Raw genomic sequence first — 25,585 nt, 5'->3', positions numbered from 1 at the left:
CCCATGCTTCCTGTCAAAACCAAAAACAGTGCATATTTTGAAAAGGAGTCAAATGTTTCCTTCCCCTGGAAGCCTTCCTGGATTGCTCCTCCCAATGCACACAGTCTCTCTCTCTTTCTCTCTCTCTCTCTCGCTCTCATTCGCTCTCCCTCTCTCTCTCTTACTTTCTCTTCTTTCATAAGTCACTGCATTTTTTACCTCTGTCTCTGTCTACTTATTGGTGTACTGATCATCCCCAGCTTGATAAGCACCCTAAGAGCAGAGACTGAGCCAGCCATACTCATGCATCTCACTTGGCATCTTATGAAAATATGTTTAGGTTTGAAACTGAAGTAAACTGAATGCAATCCTGGCTTGACATATATTGCCATTTCAGCCTGGTCAGAGTGTTCCCTAGACCGGCTGACAAGACTAACTTCTAGCCTGAGTGTTTCTGTTGGGCAAAAGGAGTGGGGAAGAGCAAGATGCCTGCTAGCATCTTGAATTAAAAGCTCCCATGGCTGGCATGGGCTAGAAAAGAAATTTATGAGGACTTGCTTAGCCATGGAGTCCTTTTCTTCATTATTTCATTTTATAGCCATTTACTCTGCAGCTGATATATGCGTATTGGACATTCTGCTTTGTTCTAGATAACTGCAGTCCTCACCTTAAGTAATTCACTGTCTAGAACCATAAATTTTAAGCTTTCTGGTCTGAGACCTACATTAATAAATACTTTTTTTTTTTTTTTTGAGACAGAGTCTCACTCTGTCACCCAGGCTGGAGTGCAGTGGCACGATCTCAGCTCACTGCAACCTCCGCCTCCTGGGTTCAAGCAATTCTCCTGCCTCAGCTTCCCGAGTAGCTGGGACTACAGGTGTGTGCCACCACACCTGGCTAAATTTTTGTATTTTTAGTAGAGATGGGGTTCACTGTGTTAACCAGGATGGTCTCCATCTTCTGACCTCGTTATCCGCCTGTCTCAGCCTCCCAAAGTGCTGGGATTACAGGCACGAGCCACCGCACCCAGCCCCAAGAAACACATTTTATATAATCTCCCTGTACCCAAACACATGTAGGAAGAAGCACAACTGAAATTAATGTTTTTGGAACAATAGTTACATATCTATGTATAATCCACTATTATTAAAAATTCTACTTCATTTTAAGTCCTGGTCTTGATCACTACTTTATTTCATAACTACCTCCAACCTTTTTTTTTTTTTTTTTTTTTTGAGACAAAGTCTCACTCTGTCACCCAGGCTGGAGTGCAATGGCACGATCTCAGCTCACTACAACCTCCGCCTCCCGGGTTCAAGCGATTCTCCTGCCTCAGTCTCCCGAGTAGCTGAGATTACAGGCACCCACCACCATGCCCAACTAATTTTTGTATTTTTAGTAGAGACAGGGTTTCACCATGTTGGCCAGGCTGGTCTCGGACTCCTGACTTAAGGCGATCGCCCACCTTAGCCTCCCAAAGTGCTGGGATTACGGGCATGAGCCACCATGCCCAGCCTCATGACTCCTTAATGTGCTATAGTCACAGCTGGAACACCATGCCTCTCATGAAGGTGACTGATGGCCAGGGTCCCACGGGAGCACGAAGGAGGGGCACCTACTCCTGTGTGAGTGAAGAGAGAGCCAGGAGTGACCTCCCAAGGGAGGCGAGGCCTGCAGCATATTCTGGTGAGCACAGTGCTTTTTACAGGGAAAGAATCGTAGATAGAGAAGTCTTTACAGAAGGAAGGAAAGGAGGGAGGGAGAAAGGGAGGGATTAAAATTTGCCATGTGCAGTTTCTTCTTCTATTGTGAAGGGTTCTCAGCTTTTGAGCTCTCCTGGGATTTATTCTGGCCATGGCCACTCATGACTATGATTCTAGCTCTGCAAAGTACAACATACTGTCATTCCCGTGTGGACTGTGTAGCTTTCTGACCTCTGAAAAGCCCATCCATCCATTCTTGCACATGCAATTCTGAATTGCTCTACTCCACCTCTGACCGTCCATGCCAGCTGGGCTGGCTGCTGTTCCTATCCCCAGGAATCACTGCTTACGCTACAACGATGCACCCTCAGTGAGCCTTTATGAGCTTATTTTGCTCCCCATCAGACCTCCTTCCAACATTCTTCAGCTGGAGATACCAAGCATCTTTCTGCCCCCACCCCACAACATTGAACTGTCCAGACAATTGCATAGCTCTAAGACAGCCTGGGTTCACCAGGCTGATATCCCAGGTATGAGCCTGCATTGGCATTGGATGGCTAAGAGGATGCCAGCTCGGCCCCTACATTCACGGGCTCCTGTTGCTCTGTTGTAGCAGAGGCCTACAGCCAGGGACAGGGGCACACAGGGCATGCCTTGTATTAGACCAGGTGACTCCTGCAGTGGATTACAACCCCGGGACTCTCCAATAATACGACTCAGAGAAGAACATTTCTTCCCTGATATGTATAAGACTCAGATAAACTCAAAGGTGGATACAACTAGAGATTTCCCTGGAGCACAAAAAAAATCCAGGGCTCCAAGCCCAGTGTCAGACATATTGACAGCCTCGGGGAAAGAGTCAGCAAAATTAGAAAACAACGTGCCAAGTCTCCCACCTTTCCCTGTGGTGATGGCCTGAATGTCTGTGTTCCCTTAAAATTCATTTGTTGAAACCTAATCTCCAATGTAACGGTATTAAGAGGTGGGGCCTTTAGGAGGTGATTAGGTCATGATCAGATTAATAGAATTAGTATCCTTATAAAAGAGGTCTGAGAGAGCTTGTTTGCCCCTTCTGCCATGGGAGGACACAGCAAGAAGGCACCATCTATAAGGAAGCAGGCGTTTGCCACATGCTGAATCTGCTGATGTCTTGATCTTGGACTTCCCAGCCTCTAAAACTGTAATAAATAAATTTCTGTGGCCTATAAGCCACCCGGTCTATGGTATTTTGTTATAGCAACCCAACTGGACTAATGAATCTACCAACTCCTTGAAACTAAAGATCACAACTTCTTACTTAATTCTCTCTCTAAACCTTTTTAAAAGTGCCAACTGACCATGGTTTCATTTAAAGCAAAAGCCCACCAGCACAATTGAACTAATGACAAATATAATATCCAAATTTGAGTGGCCATCTTCTTTTCATTTGCAAAGTGGTTTGTATAAATATTACCTCATCTTTTTCTCTCAGTGTGTCTTGCCTATAAGACGGGCATGGTAAATATCATATTTGCAGATGAGAAAACTGAGAGAGAGCTTAGGTAATGTGACTAAAGACGCTTATATGGGCAAACTTAGGACTCAAAGCTCAAAGGCAGATAATCCGATTCCTGGTCCAAGGCTTTTGCTGTGCTCCACACTGCCTTTCTGTGTGATTTGGCCTGCAATGTCCCAAAGGAGATTCTGCTTGCTACCCCTACTGTCCTCCTGTTTCTGGCTACATGAGGTCCCACTGTGTCAGGCACTTTCTTAAGTATGTGGAGATGTCCCAGTCGGCTTCCACTCTGCCCTTCCACCTGAACTCCTGAGGTAACTGTGTTTATGCCTGAGGTCCCCCTAGGCCAGGCTAGGATACGTACCATGTTTCTCCAATCTCAGAATCCATCTATCAGATGACTCTGCAAAAATGTCTTGCCCACTTTGCAGCCCACTCATGCATGTACTCCCAGCATAGAATGGTCTCCAAATGAAGTTGTCATTAAGAACTCTGTTGAAGTAGAAAGGTTTCCTTTGGGAACTACAATTATATTCTAATACTGGCAAATGTGGTTTGAATATACTTTATCCCATTTGTTTTTCTCTTTGTGCTTGTAAGATGGGCAAGAAAAATACCATATTTACAGGTGAGGAAACTGACATTATGTAACTCAACTAAAAATTGCTTATACGGGCAGAGTCAAGACTCAAAAATGGTAGCATAAAATTGTGACTAAAGTGAGACTCCTGGAGTTCCTATATCCCTCCTTGAAATTAAAAGAAGTAGTGCCAGCCTCTAAAAACTCCACCTGGAGGGATTTTAATGTAAATGTATCTGTCATATTCCAGTTTTTCATTTTTGGATGAGAGATGGTAGTAATATTATCACCACCTCATATTTCTATGGCACTTTAGAATTTTTAAAGCACTTTATTTTAATACTCATAACAGAGCCTAGAAGTTGGGCAGAGTGATGTTGTAAATCTCATTTTATAGATGAGCAAGCTGATGATCTGAGAAGTGATTTACCCAAGGCCATACAGCTGGCAAACAACACAGCTAAGATCAGAGCCCACTCGTGACCCCTACACAGGTGCTTGTGTCAGGTACAAATGCTGCCTCAGAGTGTCTGCTGTGGTGGCTGCTATGCCCAGGTGGCTCACACAACCAGCCCTGGGCTCACCAAACTACAGCCCTCTGCCTCAATGGGCCTCTGGAATGAGCAGATGATTGTCACCCAGTGGTCAGTTCAGAGGGTTTTCATCAATGACGATCAGCAAGATAACATCAGAGTTAGCTTCTGCTCCTCTTTTTGAAGAAAAAGAAAAATTCCAAGAAAGTGTTCTCAGTCTGCTTCTGTTTCTCCACATAAACACACACACCTCAGCAGACGTAGGAGTCTGTGAACTTGGCATTATTTGAAGAGTAGAATCTCAGAATGTGAAGAAAATTCGCTAATTAAAGCCTTATCACCACCATTCTAGACTATCACCTCTGAACACCCACCACAAGGGAAGGAGAGCTTATTACTACATTCTCACTTTTGACAGCAACTTCAAAGAAGCCAAAATAATTGGAAAACCAAACAATTTTCCCAGAGCAACAACTTCCTACCACACAACCAGCTACTGGGATGGAAGGAGGAGTTGCCTGCATGAAGGTTTCACACATCACTATGGCTCTGACCACAGTGCTGTCTCTGGGGAGGTTGAGGTCCCCGGGGCAGCACCTTGGACAGATCTCATATCAAAGAAAATGACAGGTGCAGCTGTCATCCCATACTCCTAGTTCATGTATTCATTCAACAGCTATATATTGACCTCTACTATGTGTCAAGCACTGTGTTAGGTGCTGGGGGACATGGAGATGACCAAGATAGACACGGTCCTTTCTTCCCAGAGCTTGCTTTGTAGCATTACATTAATCAAATTCTTCCTGGTGTTGTCAGAGATTTGCGAGATGCTGCAAAGAACCACAGAGGCATCCTAAGGATGTGAACTCAACAGTCTTTCATATGCCCAGGAGGAGATGGAAGAGAAAGAGCATGCAAAGCAGGTCTCAAGGGCCCCTAGGTCCTTGTTGGGAGATTTTAGAAGATTCCAGAAAAGGGAAACTATGATTTGGTGGATGCCTCAGTGTGTATCCACTTTCCTCGCACTCTGGGTTTCAGTCCACTCCAAGAAAAGTGCTTCACTCCAGCAAGCCTGCTCCATTCACCCTTCCACCACCTGATACCAAGAGCCTGGCTACTCAAAGTGTGGCCCATGGACCAGCTGCATGGCCATCATCTGAGAACATGTTAGAAATGCAGACTCTCAAGCATCACTCCAGGCTTCTTGAATCAGAATCTGATTTTAACAGAATCCCAAGGTGCTCCCTGTGCAAGTTACAATTTGAGAAACCCTGAGCTAGAAAGCCTTGGTTTCCATAAATTATTCAAACCAAAATTTACAAGAGAAGTATTTAAAAAATTATTTATTGACCTCATTAACCATCCAAAGATGGTAACTTTGAGACTCAAAAAGCCTTATCTTTTGGAATATGTTTTTCTGAAAGTATATTGTAAAAACAAAGTTTCCTGTTTTGTGCTACCAGGCGAACTCCCTCAGCATCAAGTATTTAAGATCAAATATTTGAGCTTCAACCTGAAAGAATAAAATTCATGCTGAGCCACTTGGGGGTAGTTCTGCCTCCACCACCAGCTTCTAAGAAAATGCCAGGTGCTCTCAGGGTGCTACAGAGAAAAGAGCTGAGAACACAGAAGCAGGACACTGGGGTTCTAGGCTTAGGTCTGCCATCAAAGAAAGTCAGGACCTTGGATAAAAGACTTAACCTGTCTGAGACTCAAGTTTCTTTGTCTACAAAACAGAAGCATCAAACCAGGCAATCCCTGAGGTCATTTCCAGTTCAAAGATTCTGAAAGGAAAGAAATGATATATTTTAGCATTTCCTCTTCATTTCTGCTGCATTGAATAACTACAACTCGGGGAAGAGGAGGGAACCATAAAGATTTTTCTCATTGGTGGGTAGGCTGCAAGACTCTCAGGATCTGCACAGACGTGCCTGCAGCCAAGGTGCTCCAGCTTCTCTAATCCTGTAGTCTTCTGCTTCTTACAGTGCAATAGCCTGGTTTTGCAGACTTTCACATTACACCTTCTCACCAGGTCACCCCAAAGCAGAAACAAATTTTCTTCTGTACATGTCTACATGGGATATCGTGTCAACTGCACTTCTGCTCCCCAGTGTGGGAGAGAAGTAACATCTGGATGCTTCTCCAGGCTGACTTAGCCACACTTCTGTGGGGCCACAGCCTCCTCCTGCCCAACAACCCCAAGAGACAGGGTGGAGAGGCACCCAGCTCACTTAGTCACCCTGGAAATGGAGGAAACTGGGAAAACCCAAGCATAAAGGAAATACCTCTGGGTTTCAAAGATGGGGAAGAAAGGGCAGGTGCAAACCACTGTATGGGGGACTTTCCTAAATAATTTAGCTCATAGTGATCTTTCCTTAAAAAGTGGGAGGCATCATGATGAGAATGTTCAGCTTTAGATATGCAGCATATTTGAGGTTTAGGATGGACAATGATTTGTGTAAATTGTGGTAGTGGGAAGTCCAACATGGCAAGAAAATATTTAATTCTTAAGAATGACTGCATATCGTCACCTTAATGGAGATGTGTACTCTTGAGCCAACAATGACTAAGTCCTTCTTCCCCTGCATGGCTCTAGAGAGTAACAGTCCCACGAAAGGTAAGCCTGGATTCAGGCCAATAGGAACCAGTCAAATATGATGAATGCAGGTAGGAACAGAGAACTTCTAAGAGGATGAGATGACAGAGTTTGGCCAGGCGATGGCCCAGCATCCTGCTTGTTCAGGTGACACTCCAGACCTAATCAATGACTCCCCAGAGAGCACATAACTCAAAGTGGAGCCCAGCTGTGCTCATGCCATGGCCCAGCCAAATCTGTCTGAGTGCGATGTCTAAGGAAGTGAGAATGTCCTTCTTTAATGCCGTATGTCACTATGCAAAGGGATGTTATAGGGAATTTGGAAAAGTCAGCTTTTAAAGCCACTTGGAACCCGCAATGATCATCCACTCACCTGTGCACCTCAGGAGGCTCCCTCTGGATCTTGGAACTTGCCTCCACCACCTCTTTGGCAACTTTCCCACTGCAAAAGACAGAAACACATGTGTATGTACACATACTCAGAAAGAATGGGAGAGGTATGCACAAGTGTCTTTCTGTTAACTTCGCAGGGGTCTGGCCCAGCTATAGCATTCATGAGGGGAGAAATTACAGTAGAGTTTGAGGGTGCCCTGTGAGCATAAGAGCAATGGAGTGAAAATGGAAGACTCAAACACAGGCAAAAGCCAAAGGCCACTTACTTGCAAGCAAAATTTTGAAATTTACGTAGCTGCCCCATCCCTACCCCATCACTGAAATGGAACCATTGGTACCCACCTATATCGAAATCTACTTCCTTTAAAAAATATCTTGCTGCTTGATACAGTCTTGATCTGACTGGATTTTGCATACCTTTAAGAAAAAGCAAAGTATAGGTGGTAAGGACATTGGAAAGTCCACTTACAACATACTAGAGAGGTGTGGCGATGGGGTATTTTTGCTGCAAGAAAGAAATGTAATTAACCATGTGCACACACAGACTAAAAGAAAAGCTTCACAAAAGAATAGTTACTTTCACTAAGTGTATAGGATTCTAATATTTTCTATGCTATTTCCTTTCATTCTTTTTAAATTCAAGACCCACATACTGGGTTTCATAATTCATTAGTGGGTCACAACCTGCAAAAAGGACTGGGCACTGATGATCAGAAGGAATTGTCTCCCACTTGCTATCTGAAGAGATGGAGAACAGGGAATTTAGTGACATGGCATCAGTAAGTTCATGGTTATTAGGGCACTTTGCTGCCTATTCTTCTATCCACAGTGCAGCAGCAAACAGCTTCCTGGCAACGGAGGTCACTGACTATGCCACGAAGAACTCATTGTGCATTGCCCAAGTGAGGGAACAAGGGTCCTGCATCCCCATGGGAATGGTCACTGGCTTCTGTGTCACCATGACCCAGTGCCCTTTAAAAGAACCCACAGTGATAGATGACTAAGATACACGAGGCAGAAGTTGCCCAGCCAAGAACTGATTCAGCACCTCTGAGCCCGACTCGTAAATAAGAACAAAACAACAACACTCTGAAAAGCAGTCTAGAGCCTGGGCTGCTGGGAGGCTGCACACAGGGCACTAAATTACTGTGACAGCTGAGGATGGCTCTACAACACTCACGTTAAGCCTTGTACAATTAAATCCAACAAGTTAGAAAGAACAGGCCTCAGAGAGTTCAGCATCATTTAAAATATTGATAGTCACAAAATCTTAAACACACACAGACAAAATCAATACGATCTGTAGCATCCTGAGCAAAAACATGTACAGAGCCAGGGAAGTTTCAGTGCAGTGATCCCCACCGTTGAGCCTCTTGAAGCTTCCTTTATTCACTCAGCAATTATTAACTGAGTGCCAACCCTGCTCCACACAGCAAGGTAAGTACAGGAAAGACACGTGGCTGATCTAGCCTGGGGGCCAGAGAAGGTGCCCTGAGGAAGGGACATCTGAGCTGAGATCCAGGGGCTGGAAGGTGTTAACCAGGGCCCAGTGATAAGTGGTGGTGGATATACCCAGCAGAGGGCCAGCGGGCACAAAAGCCATCAGCCTAAACATCTGGAGAACTAAAAAGACTCAATTATTCTAAGTGAAGCAACTCAGGAATGGAAAACCAAAAATTCTATGTTCTCACTTCTAAGTGGGAGCTAGGCTATGCATACGCAAAGGCATATAGAGTGATATAAGGGACTTTATAGCCTCAGAAGGGGTAGGGTAGTAGGGGCCAGGGATAAAAACTACACATTAGGTGCAATGTACACTAATCGACAGGTGCTCCAAAATCTCAGAATTCACCACAATATAATTCATCCATGTAATCAAAATCCACTTATACCCCAAAACGTACTGAAATTTAAAAAAAATAAACAAAACACATTTTAAAAAGACTCAATGTGCATTTTCCGATGTTATTATTACTTCACACACACATTTTTTTTTTCTTTTCCTAATAAAGAAAAGTGAATGTGCAGATGTACAAAGTAGAACAAGGGAAACTTGGACAGAGAGCGAGAATCCAACTTCCCAGGACCGGACCTTAAGCGGCCCTTGTTAAGGATCTTGGTCTTTATCGACAGAACAACTGAAAGCCATAGGAACAATCTTCTGCAAAGAAGCCCCTTCCCACCCACCTGTGTAAACAGCCCAAGATGACACAGAAGGGCACTGGCCACAAATATTAATCAGGGAGAGTGAGATGGGCAGGGGAGGGCACAGGCCTTGGCAGGGGCATCCTGTCAGGGCAGGGCCCAGAGAAAACGGTGCGGGACCTCTGAGGACACACCGGGGCACATGAGAGCCAGTGTGCTGGCTGGAGCTTCCTTCCAGACCACACCCACTCACGAGGCTAGAAACCCCCAGCAAGACGCCTTGAGGTGGTCCCAGCCGTGCCCTCCTCCTCCTCCTATGAGGACATGCCTGCTCTGGGCCCATCTGCACCCCCTAAAACTCCCCACCGGCCCTACAGAGCTGTGGGCCTGACTCTTTATCTACTGAAGCCTGAGAAGAGAAAAGGACGATCACCTCTGCCCTCTCTCCATCTTTTTGGCATGGTTGCTCTCAAGTCCTCAGAGGTAAGGAGAAGAGAAAGCTTTAAAGAAGCTTTGAGTTTTTTATTGTTTTTGTTTTGTTTTGTTTTATTCCAGGTTCCTAAAGATCCTTGTGACACAGTGGTCAGCCAAAAAAAAAAAAAAAGACTGAGTTTCTTAATTGAGTTTTTAAAATTCGAACTCAACACTTTGCCCATTCTACAGAAGCGACACGTGAAGCCAGTGAAGCCAGCACAGACGTGAGTCAACTTCCTGGCCACTCAGGGCATGCAGGGCAGAGGCGGTGGCTCTTTTTCACTAGTCTGGCCTCAGCTCTGGCCCTTCCAGGCCCCAGGAGGAAGCCACTATCATCCATCCGCTCCAACCCAGACTGGCCTCTTAGAGGGAAGTCTCAGTCTCAGCACTCCTTCCCAAAAACCCTCAAAGTGACTCAAAAGAAGCAGGTCAAAAGATACATCTCACAAAGAAGGCCAGTAGCTGTCTGCTCAGGATGAGCGGAGAGAAAAGACTGCACTTCTCTCTGGCAGCGGGTTCCCCTGGAGGAGTAGCTGCAGATGATCTGATTTGCTCAGAGACAGTTGCACGAGCGCATTCCCACGAATCCCCTGCCCTCTCACATATCCAGGTGAACTCCCAGAGCGTTTCAGTTGAGATTTTTAATGGAACGTAAACAGGGAGTTTATTCTGAGAGCTCAAATGACACCCACACACTGGGAATTGGGAAACAAGGCTGTAGGCGGGAGGGCAATGGACAGAGGAGAGAGAATGGTGGCCGCGTTAAAGTACATGAATCCGGAGTACCAGTTCCCAAACCTGGCTGGGCATCAGACACCTGGAATAGGTATAAAAAACACAGATTCTCAGGCTTTATCATGAGAGATTCTGATTCAGTGGGTCTGAAGAGGGGCTCGACTTTAACCAAGCACCCTAAGGGGATTCCAAGAAGTCCACTTACATTTGAGAACCTCTATGCCCCCAAATTCTCCTAGGATGACCCAAGAGGTGACATTTCACCTGAAAGAACAGTGGTCCAGATTCCTACTCACATCTGGTTCTGTGCCCTTGGTCATGCCGTGTGGCTTTGCTGAGCCTCGGTTTCTCTACATATTATTAAAGGGGGAGGGTGTTATAATATTTCATGGTACTCTCAGGAGGGTTACACAAGAGTAAATGATTTGAAAGCTCCTAGCATCATACCCGCTCATTATATAATAGCTTTCCTCCCTCCTTCCTTCCCACCTTCCTCCCTCCCTAATATCAGTCTCAAACCCCTTCATCACCTTCTCACTATGAAGCTACCAAAGCCAATCCTCTAAACTATGGTGGTTCCAGAAAACCATGTTAAACACTCTGAAAGCAAATCAAAGCTCTAACTCTAGCCAAAATGTTCCAAGCACTCTGTTTACCAGACTCTCCCATCCACAGCAAGCCCAGGGAAGAGTATTCTTCCCACAGAAAGCAATGAATTCACAGCCTCATTGGAACCGCAATTCGCTCTCCTATGGCCTTCTGCCTTCCTTTCCACCTGCCCTCTCCCATTTCAATCTCCAGCTCCCCATCAAAGTCCCAACATAATAAGTATGACTGTGCTCAAACATCTGACTTCACAAAGAAATCCAGTTCATCTCTGCAGGAGCACATCTCCCCTCTCCCCAGCCTGCAATTTCTCCTCCGAAACCTGCTATTCCAGGGGCCTGGATGAAGGTCAGGATAGGTACTGGGCGGACATTGGGTGGTGCTCCAAGAGGCCACCTCTAGAATTAACAACACAATTTCCCATTGATGTCATAATTTAGAGCTCCTGGAGTAACCATAACAATAACAGCATTTACTACTGAGCCTTTAATATGGGCAATACCCCCTCCAAAGCACCTTTAATAAACAATTCCTTTATCCTCATGGCTCTCTGCTAGAAGGAAGGAATCCGCATTTTCACATAAGGAAAATAAGGCACAGAGAGGTTTCATCACTTTACATGGTTCCATGATAGAAGCTGCTGGAACCAGGCTATAAATCCAAGTCTGTCTGATTTCAGTATTTAAAAAAATCATGCTCTAGTCGTACTGGCTCTCAAACTTTAGTGAGCAACAAATCACCTGGAAGGCTTTTTAAAACACATCTCTCTGATTCAGTAGATTTGGGGAAGAGCCCAAGAATCTGCATTTCCAACAATTTCTGGGAGTGATGATGCTGGTTCAGGGACCTGATGGGAGAGTCACTGAACTAAAGCAATGTTTTAACCCCTCGACGGCACGTTAGCAACAACTGGGAAACTTTTAGCACGGCCAATACCTAGGTGCCTCGTTCCAGACTCCGATTTCTCAAAATAACAGCTTCGTTGAGATACAATTTACATACCTTAAATTTCACCCTTTTAGATTTTATACTTTGGTGGGTTTTAGTATAATTCATGAAGTTGAAAAAAGAGATTACAAAAATCAATCACCACTATCTAATACTAAAACATTTTCATCACCTCCAAAAGAAACCCCCTGTCACCACAATGGGTATTGGCAGTCACTCCCTGATTACCCTCCTCATCTCACCTACTCCCAGCCAAAGCAACCGCTAATCTGCTTTCCATCTGTAGACATTTGCCATTTTAGATATTTTATTTCAATGGACTCATGCAATATATGGTGCTTTGTAAATGGTTTCTTTCACTTGGCATACTGTTTCCAAGGCTCAGCCATGCTGTAGTATCAGTTCTTCATTCCTTTTTATGGCTGAATAATATACCATTGTATGGATATACCATGTTTTGTTTATCCATTCATCAGTTGATGGACACTGGATTTTTCCACTTTTTGGCTATTATGACTAATGCTGCTACAAAGGCTTGTGCACAAGTTTTAATGAAGACCCAGATTCTGCTCTAACTGGGTCTGGGGTAGGATACAGGGACCCATAGCACTGGTATTAATAGTTTTTAAAAGCTCCTCCAGGAGATATTAATGCAGCCAAGATTGAGAAATGCTGGTTTAGAACTTTATTACTTGGAGTGTGGTCTATAGACCCACAGCACAGTATCCCCTGGAATTTATTAAAAATATGGACTCTCATGCCCACCCCAGACCTTTTGAATCAGAATCTACATTTTAACCAGCTCCCCAGCTCATTCATGTGTGCATTAAAGTGTGAGAGGCACTTGTTTAGGGAGCTAGTCTGGGTTCTTACTTACCAAGCATAATACTGTTCCTTTGACAAAATGTACACCAAACTCTGAATAAGAAATGTACTAGGAACTGCTTTTATCCCCTGCACACATTCCAAAACAAATTGGGAACAGAGAGTGTCATACAGCCTCAACCATGTATCTAGTACACAGCAAAAAGTGTGAGATAAAGACGCTGTGAATGAAAACATCAGTGAGCCCCTGAATCTCTCAATGTATCCAGTGTGCTTTCAGTGGACCAGCATCCAGAAACAGTGAGCTCTGGGGCTGGCAGCACCATGATAGACCACACATAGTATAAAGGAAGCTCTTCAATGGTGAATAAGTCTGTGCTGGAGATCCCCTGGGGTCTGGAGTAGGCGGGAAAACATCAGAGTTTCTGCATCTGGGCTCCATTCCCAGGCAGATCTCAGAGCCAGGGCTTTCAAAACAGATCTGTGGCCATTGGCCAGCTGACGACCAGCAAGCGCATTTGCATCCTAAAAGCACACTGGGGGCCTCCCCGCTCCCGTGCAGGTGAAGTAAAAATGGAAGGAACAAACCATCCAGGAAACAAGATCAGGGCCTTGCTCTGCCAGCTGAAACCATTAAAATGCACGGCCAGCGGGACAGATCTAGAAGCAGGGCCAGGACCTCTGCCCAGGGAAGGGTGGGCACAGCGGAGGAAGCAGGCATACCCCTGAGGTTACCAGAATCAGAGCCTTCCAAATGAAAAGGAGTGAGCTCTTCATCCAACTGCTGCTCAAAATACTTTAACCGTTAGCAGAGGGGGCAGTAATAGAGCAGCAGCTTCTGTTTATCAATGGTTCATATGCCTGGCAGAACTGAACACAGCAAGGCAGGTAATTCAGTCTCATTTCAGAGATGAAAAATAAAGATGAGGCTCCAAGAAATTAAGAACCTTTTTCCAGGCCACACTGCTATAAATGACAGAGTCAAGATTTAGAACCAAGCCCACTGACTTCCAAAGCTCACACTCGTTACGCTATGCCCCAGTGGTGCAAGCAAATGCACCCAGCTCAGTCCCAGGCCCATTCATTCTACAGGTGAGGAGGCTGAGGCCAGACAGCAATAAAGTGACCTGGCCAAGGTCCCACAGCTGGGCCAGAGCAAGTGATACTTCCCCTACTTCCTCAGGAACAAGGATGATTATGGGATAATGGAGGAACAAAATGTTCAGGCAAATTCAGATCGCTATAAACATTCAGGTTTAGAAGTCGAATAACAGGAGGGTAGCTTGGTTAACTATAGCCAAAGTTCCAATGCAAAGACTGGTCAACTGTATACAGTTTGTCACTTGTGCCCACAGCTAAACCCTTCAAGTCTTCCGAAGCATCCACAAGTGACTGGAAGGGACTTCTCCAACATGCCAAGTTGACCTACCTAGTTCATGATAAAATTATCAGCATACCTTCCTTACTAGCTGCCAGCTAATCTGCTTCCCCAAAATGTGTAAAACGCATTCCCCAGATTGCTGGGTTTTCCTCTCCCTTTCTCCTCTCAATTTTGTTTTTGCCTTTATTTAACTCTGTCTCCCAACTGACTTCCTTGCATATGATAACGTGCGTGAAATAGCAAATGAATGTCTCCAAGTTATTCTTTGATATGGACCCGGCGATTTCACTAAAGTATCTTCAAGGCTGTGCCAAAGTCCTTCCAAGCAAAACTTGCCATGTGGCTCCAAAGGAAGGCCTGTCTGCTGGGTGTTCTCCTGTATCACCCCCTCCCATAGGCCTGTCTGCACGTAAAGAATGATCAACCACACCTATTGCACCTCTGTTGCCTCTTTTGCACTGATCAAGCCCTCCGTGTCTGGCCCCAAGACCTCCTGGTCCCTGATCACCTCTTTTTCTACCTCATCTATCCTCTGCTCCAACCTTGTAGCCACTCGTGTCTTGCAAAATGCATCCTCCACGTTCCTGCCGTGGTACCCCTACCAGAGCTGGGATGGCCTTCCCCCACCTAAAAGGGTCTTCTACCTCCCAGCTCCCCTGGCGGCAAGACTCACCCTCTCCTCTGGATTCCTCTCCAGCTTTTTTTGTTGTTGTTCATTTCCCTCTTGGTCTCTTACATGAAATAACAATCTCCTGAGGACAGGAACCATGCCTTATCAATCTGAGCTAGTAAACATGTTTTCAGTGCCTGAGATCTTCAGGAAAGAAAAAGACAAGCAGAACCTAGTTCCTGCCCTCAGAGAGTTCAAATCAATTACAGAACTGACATGCTGGTATGCAAAAATCTACAATCCAAAAGAAATCTTGGGGAAAGGAACAAGCGAGAGTGATTCCTCAGTGAGTATATAGCTTCCTTTTGGCATTGATGAAAATATTTGGAAATAGATAGAAATGATGGTTGGACAACATTTTAAACATACTCTGCCACTGAACTGTACACTTTAAAATAATTAATTTTATGTTACGTGACTTTAACCTAAATAAAAACAATGAATACAGGTTAAAAAAATAGAGCTCAGATCCAGTACAGATACACAGTACAGATATATAAAATTCTGTAATAAAATTATGTTATGATAGATTTTGTTTTTGCCATGTTTCTTCACTCCATTTATTAATTCCCTCATATGCAAGAAAATATTCACTGAAAATAACCAACTGAACATCTCTAAGTTATCCTTTGACAGGAAACAGATGGTTTCATTCAAGAAAGAACAGAAGAGTTCCAAAAGCTTAGGCACTGAAAACCATGTGTCAGGTCCTCTAAAAACTAAATATAGGGTTACGCTATGATCCAGCAGTTCCATTCTAGGTATATGCCCAAGAGAACTGTCCACGCAAAAACTCATATCCAATGCTCGTAGCAGCATTACTCATAGTAGCTAAAAAGAGGGAACAACCCCAGTGAGCATCAACTGATGAATGGATAAACCAAATGTGGTCTATCGAAACAATGCAGTATCATTCAATCATAAAAAGGAATGAAGTACTGAGACATGCTACAATATGGGTGAACTTTGGAGACATTCTGTGACACAGGCACAAAAGGCCACATCGTTTATGATTCCACTTATACACAATGTTTATAATAGGTAAATCCATAAAAACAGAAAGTAGATTAGTGGTTGCCAGGGGCAGGGTGGAGGAGGAAATGGGAAATGACTGCTAATTGGCATAAGGTTTATTTTGTGAAGGATAAAAATATTCTGGAATTAGATAGTGATAATGGCTATATCACTTTGCGAATTACACTAAAAACCACAAAACTGTATACTTTAAAAGGGTAAATTTTATGGCATGTAAATTAGATTTCCATTTTAAAAATATTTTTTTAAAAACAAAATAAAAAAACACTAAGGCTCCAACTAAAGACTGAGAATGTCAAACCCTCTGTGTTTCCCTCTCTGAACTCTCATGTGGGTGAAAGCTTCTAGACATGCAGATTTTCCAAAGGCCAAATGATCTCCTTCCTTATCAGTCCCCAAACATGCAGGAGGCACACAAAGACCTTGAGGTGGTGGTGGTCACAGGAAGGTCCACTGGTACACATCACCTTGTCCAGTCATTCCTAGTACAGCATTTTGTGTATCATCTCACCCAGTGGTGTTCAAATTATGCTCCTGGGTTTTCCCAGGGCTGATGGGTTTCCTGGGATATGGGGATGTCAGTGCTAAACCTAGGAAAGGCATAGGTAACCTGGACAACTGGTCACCCCAGCTCCTGAAGAGCAATGAACAATGGACAAAGAGTCTGCAGTCTCCAATCCCATCGACCACCGCAACTTCTCTTTTCATCTCCTTTACATGCTGGGCTTTTCCTACACTTCAGATTAAGGAAAAGTATTCTGTGGCTGAAACTTGTTTCAAAATCATTATCCAAGCCATCATTCTCCCGATGGTTCTCATCAGCCAAAGCCCAGAGATAGCATTTTCAGGGAGATGACTCTAATCAGTAAGACAGAATCTCACTGTAAGGGGCAGGGAGACTGATCAAAGTCTCCCAGTCATCCAGGGAGACCCCTGGATGAGGTCCAGGGCTGTACAGTGCTGATGGCCTGAGCAGGGCTGGACTAGGTTCTTAGTTGCATCCACTACCACTGCCTTTCCAGTCAGCAAGTGTCTCTCAGAGGAGAAGGTGCAACTCCATGGACAGACCTCAGTTTCAACTTCTTTTGAAACCCAAGAGCTTTACAGATGGTTTCTGAAGTCTTGTCCAGCACCTACTTTCTATGATCCTAGGCTCTGACAGCATTCCACCCATAAACCTTCGGCTCTGTTTTCAATACACTGAAGCCTTCTTACTATGAACACAGGTGACTCTCTGCCAGAGGTCTCTGTTTCTGGTTGTGAAAGCACGTCCAACCCATACTCAGAGTAAGCCAGAAATATCAGAGAGTATTAATTCTGGCCCCCAAAGCAGCCTTCAACCAAAATAAATGGGGAATTTGTAGATATAACAGCCCCACCTCTTTACCCATTAGCAGGAGAACTGTGAGGCATATTACACCATGTCCTAGAGTTCCTAAGAAGATCTGAGTCATTGTCCACGGTAGTGACCTGCTCAATAATGCATCTTATGTTGCTTCCCCATCTCACCCCCCTCCCGCCACTCCCCTACTGGTATGTCCATTGATTACATCCCAAATAAGCTACTTGCACCAAACTCTATCTCAAGGTCTGCTTTGTGGGGGTGGGGGAAGGAGGGCAACCAAAAATTGATCCTGTGACACATTTTGTGGAAACAGCTATTTGAAATGCACACACACACACACACACATGCACACACACAGTGGCCCACAGCCATTCCATAGCAAACATCCAACACAGAGCTCAGGACTTGGTCAGGCCAACAAGCCGACAATCACTGGGAGTCACCCTGAACAATGCACGAAATTTTAATTTACTTAAATATAATTTTTAAAACTGTATTAAAAGAAATAAATATGCAGCCATTTGCAAAATATAAAGAATTCCATGGGTGCTTTTAAAAGCTGTAATTAAGTGAATAAAAGCCACTTACTTATAAAAGGCCTGGTTTTCCACTCCACACTTCCAAAGATGTTTGCAGGCAGCTGGTGTTGAAGTATGGAACGCCAACATGGCTTTTTTCTAATTAAAAAATAACAAAACAAGAAAAGGCATGTAAAACACCACTTACACTTTCCATGGGTTTTTTTTTTTTTTTTTTCAGGTGTTTACCTCTTTGTATCCTGTCTCCTATCACCCAGACTTGAAGTAACTTAACATATTGCTGTGTTCTTTACAGTGTCGTTAACATGGTATTTACTCCTCCCTCACCCTTTGCAGGTATCACTAATGTATTTAGGACCTGTTTCTGATCAAAATCAGCCTCACAATGCTTCTCAACACTCCAGGCATCATATACCTCTCTGTCACACTGGAATTAGCCTAAAAACATATTTGCCTAACTAGTACTTGGGTTGATAACTAATGACAAGAAAACTTGCAAATTTCTAGAGCTAGCTCTGAGGCTTCATATTTTGTTAATGGTCTCCCCACAAATGCATTCCCTGGTGAACCCACAACCTGTATCTAGTAACTCCCTTGTTTTAAGACTCTCTGAATGAATAGGCTCTGTTTATAACACTCTAATGAGCACTGGTTGTTGATATTTAGCTTTGTAACTATTCTTTATTTGTTTCATATGTCTGTATCTTGGCAAGAAGAGGTAGGGAGAGGGTCCATCTTTTATTTCCAAAGTCTATCCCAGTCTGTTTTGTACACAGGGGTGTACAATCAGCATTGCTCACTGACTTTACTGCTCAATGTACAAGCCCAGTACTCATTTGTTTGCCTCTAAAATATTTTCAGCATAAGCTTTCATTATCATCAAACACTTCAAAGTCATGGTCTTTGTTGACTACAATACTAATGGCATATTTTATTCCTGAATCTCTCTCATGCACACACAATAACAGACAGTTAAAAAAAGCAGCATCTGACCTCCTTCTGGGTGCCAATCACATAAAATGTCTTCCCTTCAAACTTCAATTTGCAGACATCTGGCCTAAGAAAAGAAAATCTCTGGGTAAGAAGAAAAAAAGTGGCAGCTAACCAAGGTACCTGGGTTTCCCATAGGAATCTGACTGACTCAAAAATGCCAGGCAGACTGCAGTGAAACAAGATATAATCTTATCATTGGTGAAGGTCTAATGGGCAGCGAAAAGCCCTGAGTAAATTATATGGCAATTCTCTTTCCGAGAGAGGATCCGCACACAGCTCAGAATTATTTATTCTATTATTTACAGTCAGGCTGCATCTTTCTTCCAAGAAGTTCTAGTGTTCGTTAACATTAACGACCAGAACAATATTAATTGCCCCGCCCACTTAGCAAGGTGGGAAGAACGTGCTGATTTCAGATTCAGTTCATGAAATGACGTGGATTCACAGTATCTGACTTTCTCCTCCCTCTGCATCCATTTCCAAGAAGCAAATCCACTGCGCTGCAAAATGTTCATTCCTGTTTTCCCTGTTTACAAAAGAACTGTGTTCTTATATATTGGAGTTCCCATTCTTTTCAGCAAAGACTGGTTTAAATAGAAACATGTGACCCAATTCTGTCCCATTAGATATACAGGAGGTCTCCTACAGGGCTTCTGAAAAATTCTCCTTGTTTGAAAAGGAGACACATGGAAGTGGCTGCTCTCCTCCAGGCTCTGGGCGTTGCCGTGGGGAGATGTGCAGGCCAGTTGCACGCATGCCCATCTCAGGAGCAGGAGCCTCAGGACCAATGCGCCTGCCCAAGGATGGCAGAGGGAAAAAAAAAAAAAGAGACCTAAATCCTTTCCGGCATTTAAGTTAACAGACCGTGGAACTGCTCCACGTTTGCTTTGTGGGATGATTAGTCCTCCTATTTGTAAGCCATCATGAGTAGACATTCCTGCTACCTTTTGCCAAAAGCATCTTCATGGATACACTGGATCACAAAGGGTAAGTTTGCACCCAGGATTCAACAGAGGAGGAGAGTGGAAAGAAGTGAGTTGGGGAGAGTGGATCCTGAGTTGTTCATGGGAACTCAAACCTTTACCCTGCCCTGATCCATCCGTGTGCCCCCCTTAGCCACAGCAGTAGAAGCTACTGGTGAGGAAATACTGGATACCTTCTCTTCTCTTCGAAGGCAGAGCCCCTGAGCCCACGCCTCCTAAGTTGACTCCTCAGCTTGGCATTTCCAAGTCCCCACCAAAGGCAACCTAGATGTTACATCGCTGTATGATGAAGCTCCAAGGCAAGGAAATGAATACCAGGCATTCTACCCGATGCTTGCCCAAGAAGCCAAGGAGGGGACAGAGGAATCAAGATTAAGAAAAATGGAAAGTCAGTTTTCCAAAGAGGCACTCACCATTTTATCAAATGGATTCTCTTATTTCCCTGGAATACCACAAAGCCTGCAGCTGTGAATCCTAAAAATGTTGTTGTGCCTGTTGAATCCTGGGAAAAAGATAGAAAAATCTGTTTAGACTGAGGAAAATAAAATAAATGATAACCAATATACTCATTCCTCCTCACCCTAGGTTGAGACTAATTGCAATGATTATAGCGATAAACTGAGTTTCTGAGATGGAACTTCTAAGAGCAAGCCGTTCAAAGTCTGGGTGAAGTCCAGCAATATGTAGCTTTTCCCTTTGAGGAGTGGACCTTCTGCCCTCTAGGAACCTCCTGGAAAAATATAAGTTAGTCCCAAATCACTATGTCTACTTCCAAGTGTCTTCTGGGGCTGCCTGTGTTCCAGGTCTGCTTTGTCATGTGAGCAAACTGTTCCTGGTTGCCATTCGCACTCTAACGTGATGAAACCAAAGCCCTGAGCATCGAATTTTCTGGAAATTTCAGTATAAAAGTATCTCCAGAAAAGCTTACTGTGCTTCCAGCCTAGACCAGGAAAACTAAGCATCTCGTAGATAAGTGAAGGCAAAGGAATAACAACACAAAGATCAAGTCAGTCTCCAAGAAATAAATAAAATAGAGTTCAAATTTCTGCGTAAAAGTCAATTCACTAAAATGAATAAACTGATTAATACCATTCTAGGAAAGAGCTGCTGGTAAATATTCCAACACATTTGTGTAGGCAGAACAAGAGGATGTAAATGCCAGTATGGACAAGTAACCCCGACTCTCCGCCTTGGCTACACATTGGAAACACCTGGGAAGCCTGGTCTCCACCCCTGGCAGATCCTGACATAATTGGTGTGGGATCTGTTCTGGCCAGCAGGTGCTCATGAAGCTCTCCAGGTGCTTCTAATGAGCAGCCCAAGCTGAGACCTATAGGACTAATGCTTTACCAAATATCAGGCAGTCCAATCCGGGTAAAGAAATATGCCACTAAAACTCCAGAACTTATCTTTAAGAGCCTAACTGATAAAATGCTTAGTTTAGGATTAGGACTAGTGTCTGGCTGATGCATAGTCTAATATATGGAAAGAAGAACATTGCTTCAGTGAAACATTTATGGAAAATGTATCCGTAAGTATCTCCTTGGGAACTTGATTAAAAAGGCAGATTCCCCAGTTGTACCCCCAGAATTCTGATTTAGTTGCTCTGGGGGGAGGCCCAGGAGATTCTGATGTAAGTAGTCTGTGTTTCATCCTTGAGAGAAACACTATCAAATATGAGTAAAGGAAAAAATAAAAACGAGTGTTCCTAATGCCAAAACGCAACTTGAAATCTTTCTTTTTTTTCCTTCCACTTCCCATTTTTAAAGACTGCATTCTTGCTGGCAATGGCCTTGAAAGTAAATGTGTCAGGAGCCTGAAACTCCTCAGGGGCCAAACCATCTATTTGATGAGTGAATCCATGGATGTTAATTTAGGAAAATGTGGCTACCACATAGCAATCAATGAACAATTGGAAGACTCCGACGGAGAAAATCAGCTGCCAAAACAGGTAATAGCAGCCCACTGTTGTCCCTTCCAATGAGGGACCGTGGGCCAGGCTGTGGGAAAGATTTAACAAGGCTCTGCCAGGCCTGTGCACAGATAAACTCTCTCTTTTATTTTGCAAAACAACCATTATACGGTGACCTGCTGTGAGGGGCAGTTACCTTGCACGGGTGAGGATCCACCCCGTAGGTTTCCAAAGTGTGAGCTTTCAGGAGCAAGTTAAATTCAGCAACTGGTGGGCTCTGCCCCCTAAAATCACACAAGAAAAGTTAAGGAAGTTAAAATGGAAAAGAATAGAAACATGGAATCCCTTCATTCAGTAAAGTATGGCGGTCTAAGCTAAATAAGAAGAAAAACCCTTACATAAATAGGAATCAGTAAGACTGATCATTATTTCTCACCACAAGGAGTCCTTTGCTAAGGAAGCCGAGCTTGTGTTCTCTAGCTAATTGTTCCATAACAAACCCATACACACTCTGAGCACTCCAGTGACCTGTACAGTTAATCAAGGTTATCAAGTTACCAATAAGTAGGCCCTTGCAAATTCAATCTTAATATGAAACAAAACTCATCATCTGTTCTTTCTGATAATTAAAAACATTATCCAGGGTAAATGGCATGCCTTCTTGCTCAGGGAAAACAAAATGCACAATCCTGTTTGTTACCCCATCAACAAGCCTAAACAGAGCCATCAGGGCCAAAAGAATTGTCAACCATCCCACAGAGAGCTCTGGATTTCAAAGGAAATCTCAACCACTAGTCCTAGCACTGTCCTGCAAAGTAGTAAACAAGGTCTTGGCCTCAGGGAGAAAAGGCCTACAAATATAGATGACCGTGAAGCCCTTTCAGGGCTAGCATCTAAACAAAGATTATGCAACATTTCAAAGACCCCACTTTGACTAATATTAATATCCCACAAGTATTTTAGAGAATCTCAATCACTCCCCAAGAATAATTATGTCATTCTAGCAACCAAGCAGAGTTTGCTAACGAAAACAACAGGAATTCATTTTATTTTCAAAATGTAAAATTATATTACAATATTAAATCTATCTCCACTTAATTTCCTTCCCAGAGATGGATTCCCCCCCCACCCCCTCAAGACAGCAAAGAGTCATCATGTCTCTAAATCAAAACAGTATCCCATCTACTTTCTTCCTAGAGCCCTTCACAATCTCTTTACCTTTAGTGCACTGGAGTTACACTGATGTCTGAAGTCACGGTGGTATGTCTAGGGAGCATCTTTATTTATTCATCATGAGCAGCACAGTGTAGATCCTTTTAAGCCAACAATGCATTTCTTTCTTTGACTATTTCATTCTTTTCTTCCCTTCCCCACTTCCTCCACCACTCTCTCTCACTACCACTCTCTCTCATCTCCTTTAAGAGGCCCTAATAAAAGGGTCTTGAAACTCCTAGGTCTATCTTCCATGTCTTTTAATCTTTGTTTAATTCTTTATATATCTGTCTTTTGGTAGTATGCTCTGAATTATTTCTTTTTTTTTTTTTGATACGGAGTCTCGCTCCGTCGCCCAGGCTGGAGTGCAGTGACCGGATCTCAGCTCACTGCAAGCTCCGCCTCCCAGGTTTACACCATTCTCCTGCCTCAGCCTCCTGAGTAGCTGGGACTACAGGCGCCTGCCATCTCGCCCGGCTAGTTTTTTGTATTTTTTAGTAGAGACGGGGTTTCACCGTGTTCGCCAGGATGGCCTTGATCTCCTGACCTCGTGATCCACCCGTCTCGGCCTCCCAAAGTGCTGGGATTACAGGCTTGAGCCACCGCGCCCGGCCGAAAGTTAGAATCTTTATCTTCATTTTGTGGATGAGAGTTCTGATATCCAAAGAGAAAAATAACTTGCTCAAGGTTATTGCTCATGGTCAATTTGCATTTGCATCCTGCATTTGCCCTCACTAGCCATGTATGGGCAAATGCAGGATGCAAATGCAAGTTGACCTGGTTCTAAAGTGCTTGTCAGGGCTGGTGCCAACATCATCACCAATATCTTATGGTCAAGAGCCATCTGCCTGCTCGCCTGCATGCCATGGCATAAAATGACATGATTCCTATCCACCTCTTATGTTTTAAAAAAGCAAGGCAAATGGAACTGGAGGCCATTAATAACACAGAAACAGAAAGTCAAATACTACATCTTCTCATTGATAACTGGAAGCTAAATAATGTGTCACATGGACATGGAGTGTGGAATAATAGACATTGGAGACTCAGAGGGTGAGAGAGTGGGAGGGAGTGAAGGATGAGAAATTACTTCATGAGTACAACGTACAGTATTCCGGTGATGGTTACATGAAAAGCCCACACTTCACCACTATGCAATATATCTATGTAACAAAATGGCACTTATACTTGCTAAATCTATTTTTAAATTTATTTATTTATTTAATTTGTTTATTTGAGACAGGGTCTCACTCCATCGCCTAGGCTGGAGTGCAATGATGCGCTCTCAGCTCACTGCAGACTCCACCTCCCGGACTCAAGTGATCCTCCCACCTCAGCCTCCTATAGCTAGGACTACAGGAGCATGCCACCATATCTGTCTAAGTTTTGTATTTTTTGTAGAGACGAGATTTCACCCTGTTGCCCAAGCTGGTCTGGAACCCTTGGGCTCAAGTGATCCCCCCACCTCAGCCTCCCAAAGTGCAAAGATTACAGGGGTGAGCCACTGCAACCCACCTAAAAGTTTCGTTTAAATTGCAACTTTTTCAAATTCTAAACATTGCAACTTATCAATGATAAGGCAATTCATTTCAGGTGACTGATACTCAGATCTGATTAGAGAATAGTGATATCTCCATTTTAACCTGAAACTAAAACATGCAGGCCAAATCTGGAATGCCTGCCACCTGATTTTGTACAGCCCTCAAACTAAAAATGGGTTTTACATTCTTACATAGTTTAAATAAATCAAAAGAATAATATTTCGTGACTCATGACAATTACATGACATTCAAATTTCAGTGTCCATAAATAAAGTTTTATTGGAACATTGTCACGCCCACTTATCTGCATATTGTCTATGCATGCTGTCATGTTGCAACAGTAGTAGTTGCAATGAAGACTATACGTTTTACAAAGCCTAAAATATTTGCTAGTTGACCCGGTATAGAAAACGGTTTTCTGAACCCTGATCTGGGTCCAGTACACAGGAACATGAAACCACAGGAAGCCATGTCTATTTGATGCTAAAAAATGAAGGTGTTTCTGTAAAAAGAGTACCTACCTCTAAGAATTGTTGCAAAGATTAAGCCAGTAACAGATGTGAACCAGTCAGACTAGCGCCTAGCACACAGTATGTTCTGTCCTTGCCCTCAGACTACCTTGTGTTCCCTTGCTAGCCCTACATATGGCTGAAGTCAGAAATACTGTGCTGAGGGGAATGTCAAGCAGGATGTCGAGATATTTACCACAAAGCAAAGGCCCATCTTTAAAATAATTCTTAAGTCAGCATCATTTGCTTTGGGTTTAACCTCAGATCTCTACTGGCTAAGCATTTAAAAGACTTAATTGAAAAAGTCATACACAGGGAAAGGCTAACTACAAATGCTCAGAGAAGGCGAAAAGATCAAAACCAAAGGAGAAAAGGCAGGGACCCTGATAGGACTGGAGACTCCTGAGGCCCAGACTCACCAAGAAAGAAACCATTTAATGATCCATTTTTTTT

At 43.6% G+C, this 25,585-nt stretch overlaps 1 protein-coding gene across 3 annotated transcripts in view; it reads right to left on the bottom strand.

Annotated features, from left to right (window-relative positions):
* Positions 1–25,585, bottom strand: part of FRMD3 (FERM domain containing 3) — a 282,336-nt gene that overhangs the window by 38,433 nt on the left and 218,318 nt on the right. For all 3 annotated transcript variants that reach the window (XR_004177813.1, XM_003911851.4, XM_009189016.3), the window contains exons 7-12: positions 22,067–22,154; positions 20,372–20,460; positions 18,976–19,039; positions 18,032–18,120; positions 7,622–7,696; positions 7,260–7,328 (exon numbers count right to left, since the gene is read on the bottom strand). Coding sequence is in view for 2 of the 3 variants with exons in the window: in XM_003911851.4 (XP_003911900.2) it covers positions 7,260–7,328; positions 7,622–7,696; positions 18,032–18,120; positions 18,976–19,039; positions 20,372–20,460; positions 22,067–22,154 (474 nt within the window). In the remaining variant the exon portion in view is untranslated. The remainder of the gene's footprint in view (positions 1–7,259; positions 7,329–7,621; positions 7,697–18,031; positions 18,121–18,975; positions 19,040–20,371; positions 20,461–22,066; positions 22,155–25,585) is intronic.

This window comes from Papio anubis, chromosome 13, assembly GCF_008728515.1.
Source record: "Papio anubis isolate 15944 chromosome 13, Panubis1.0, whole genome shotgun sequence".
NCBI classification, from domain to species: Eukaryota; Metazoa; Chordata; class Mammalia; order Primates; family Cercopithecidae; genus Papio; species Papio anubis.
This window is presented reverse-complemented; position numbering and strand designations above follow the sequence as displayed.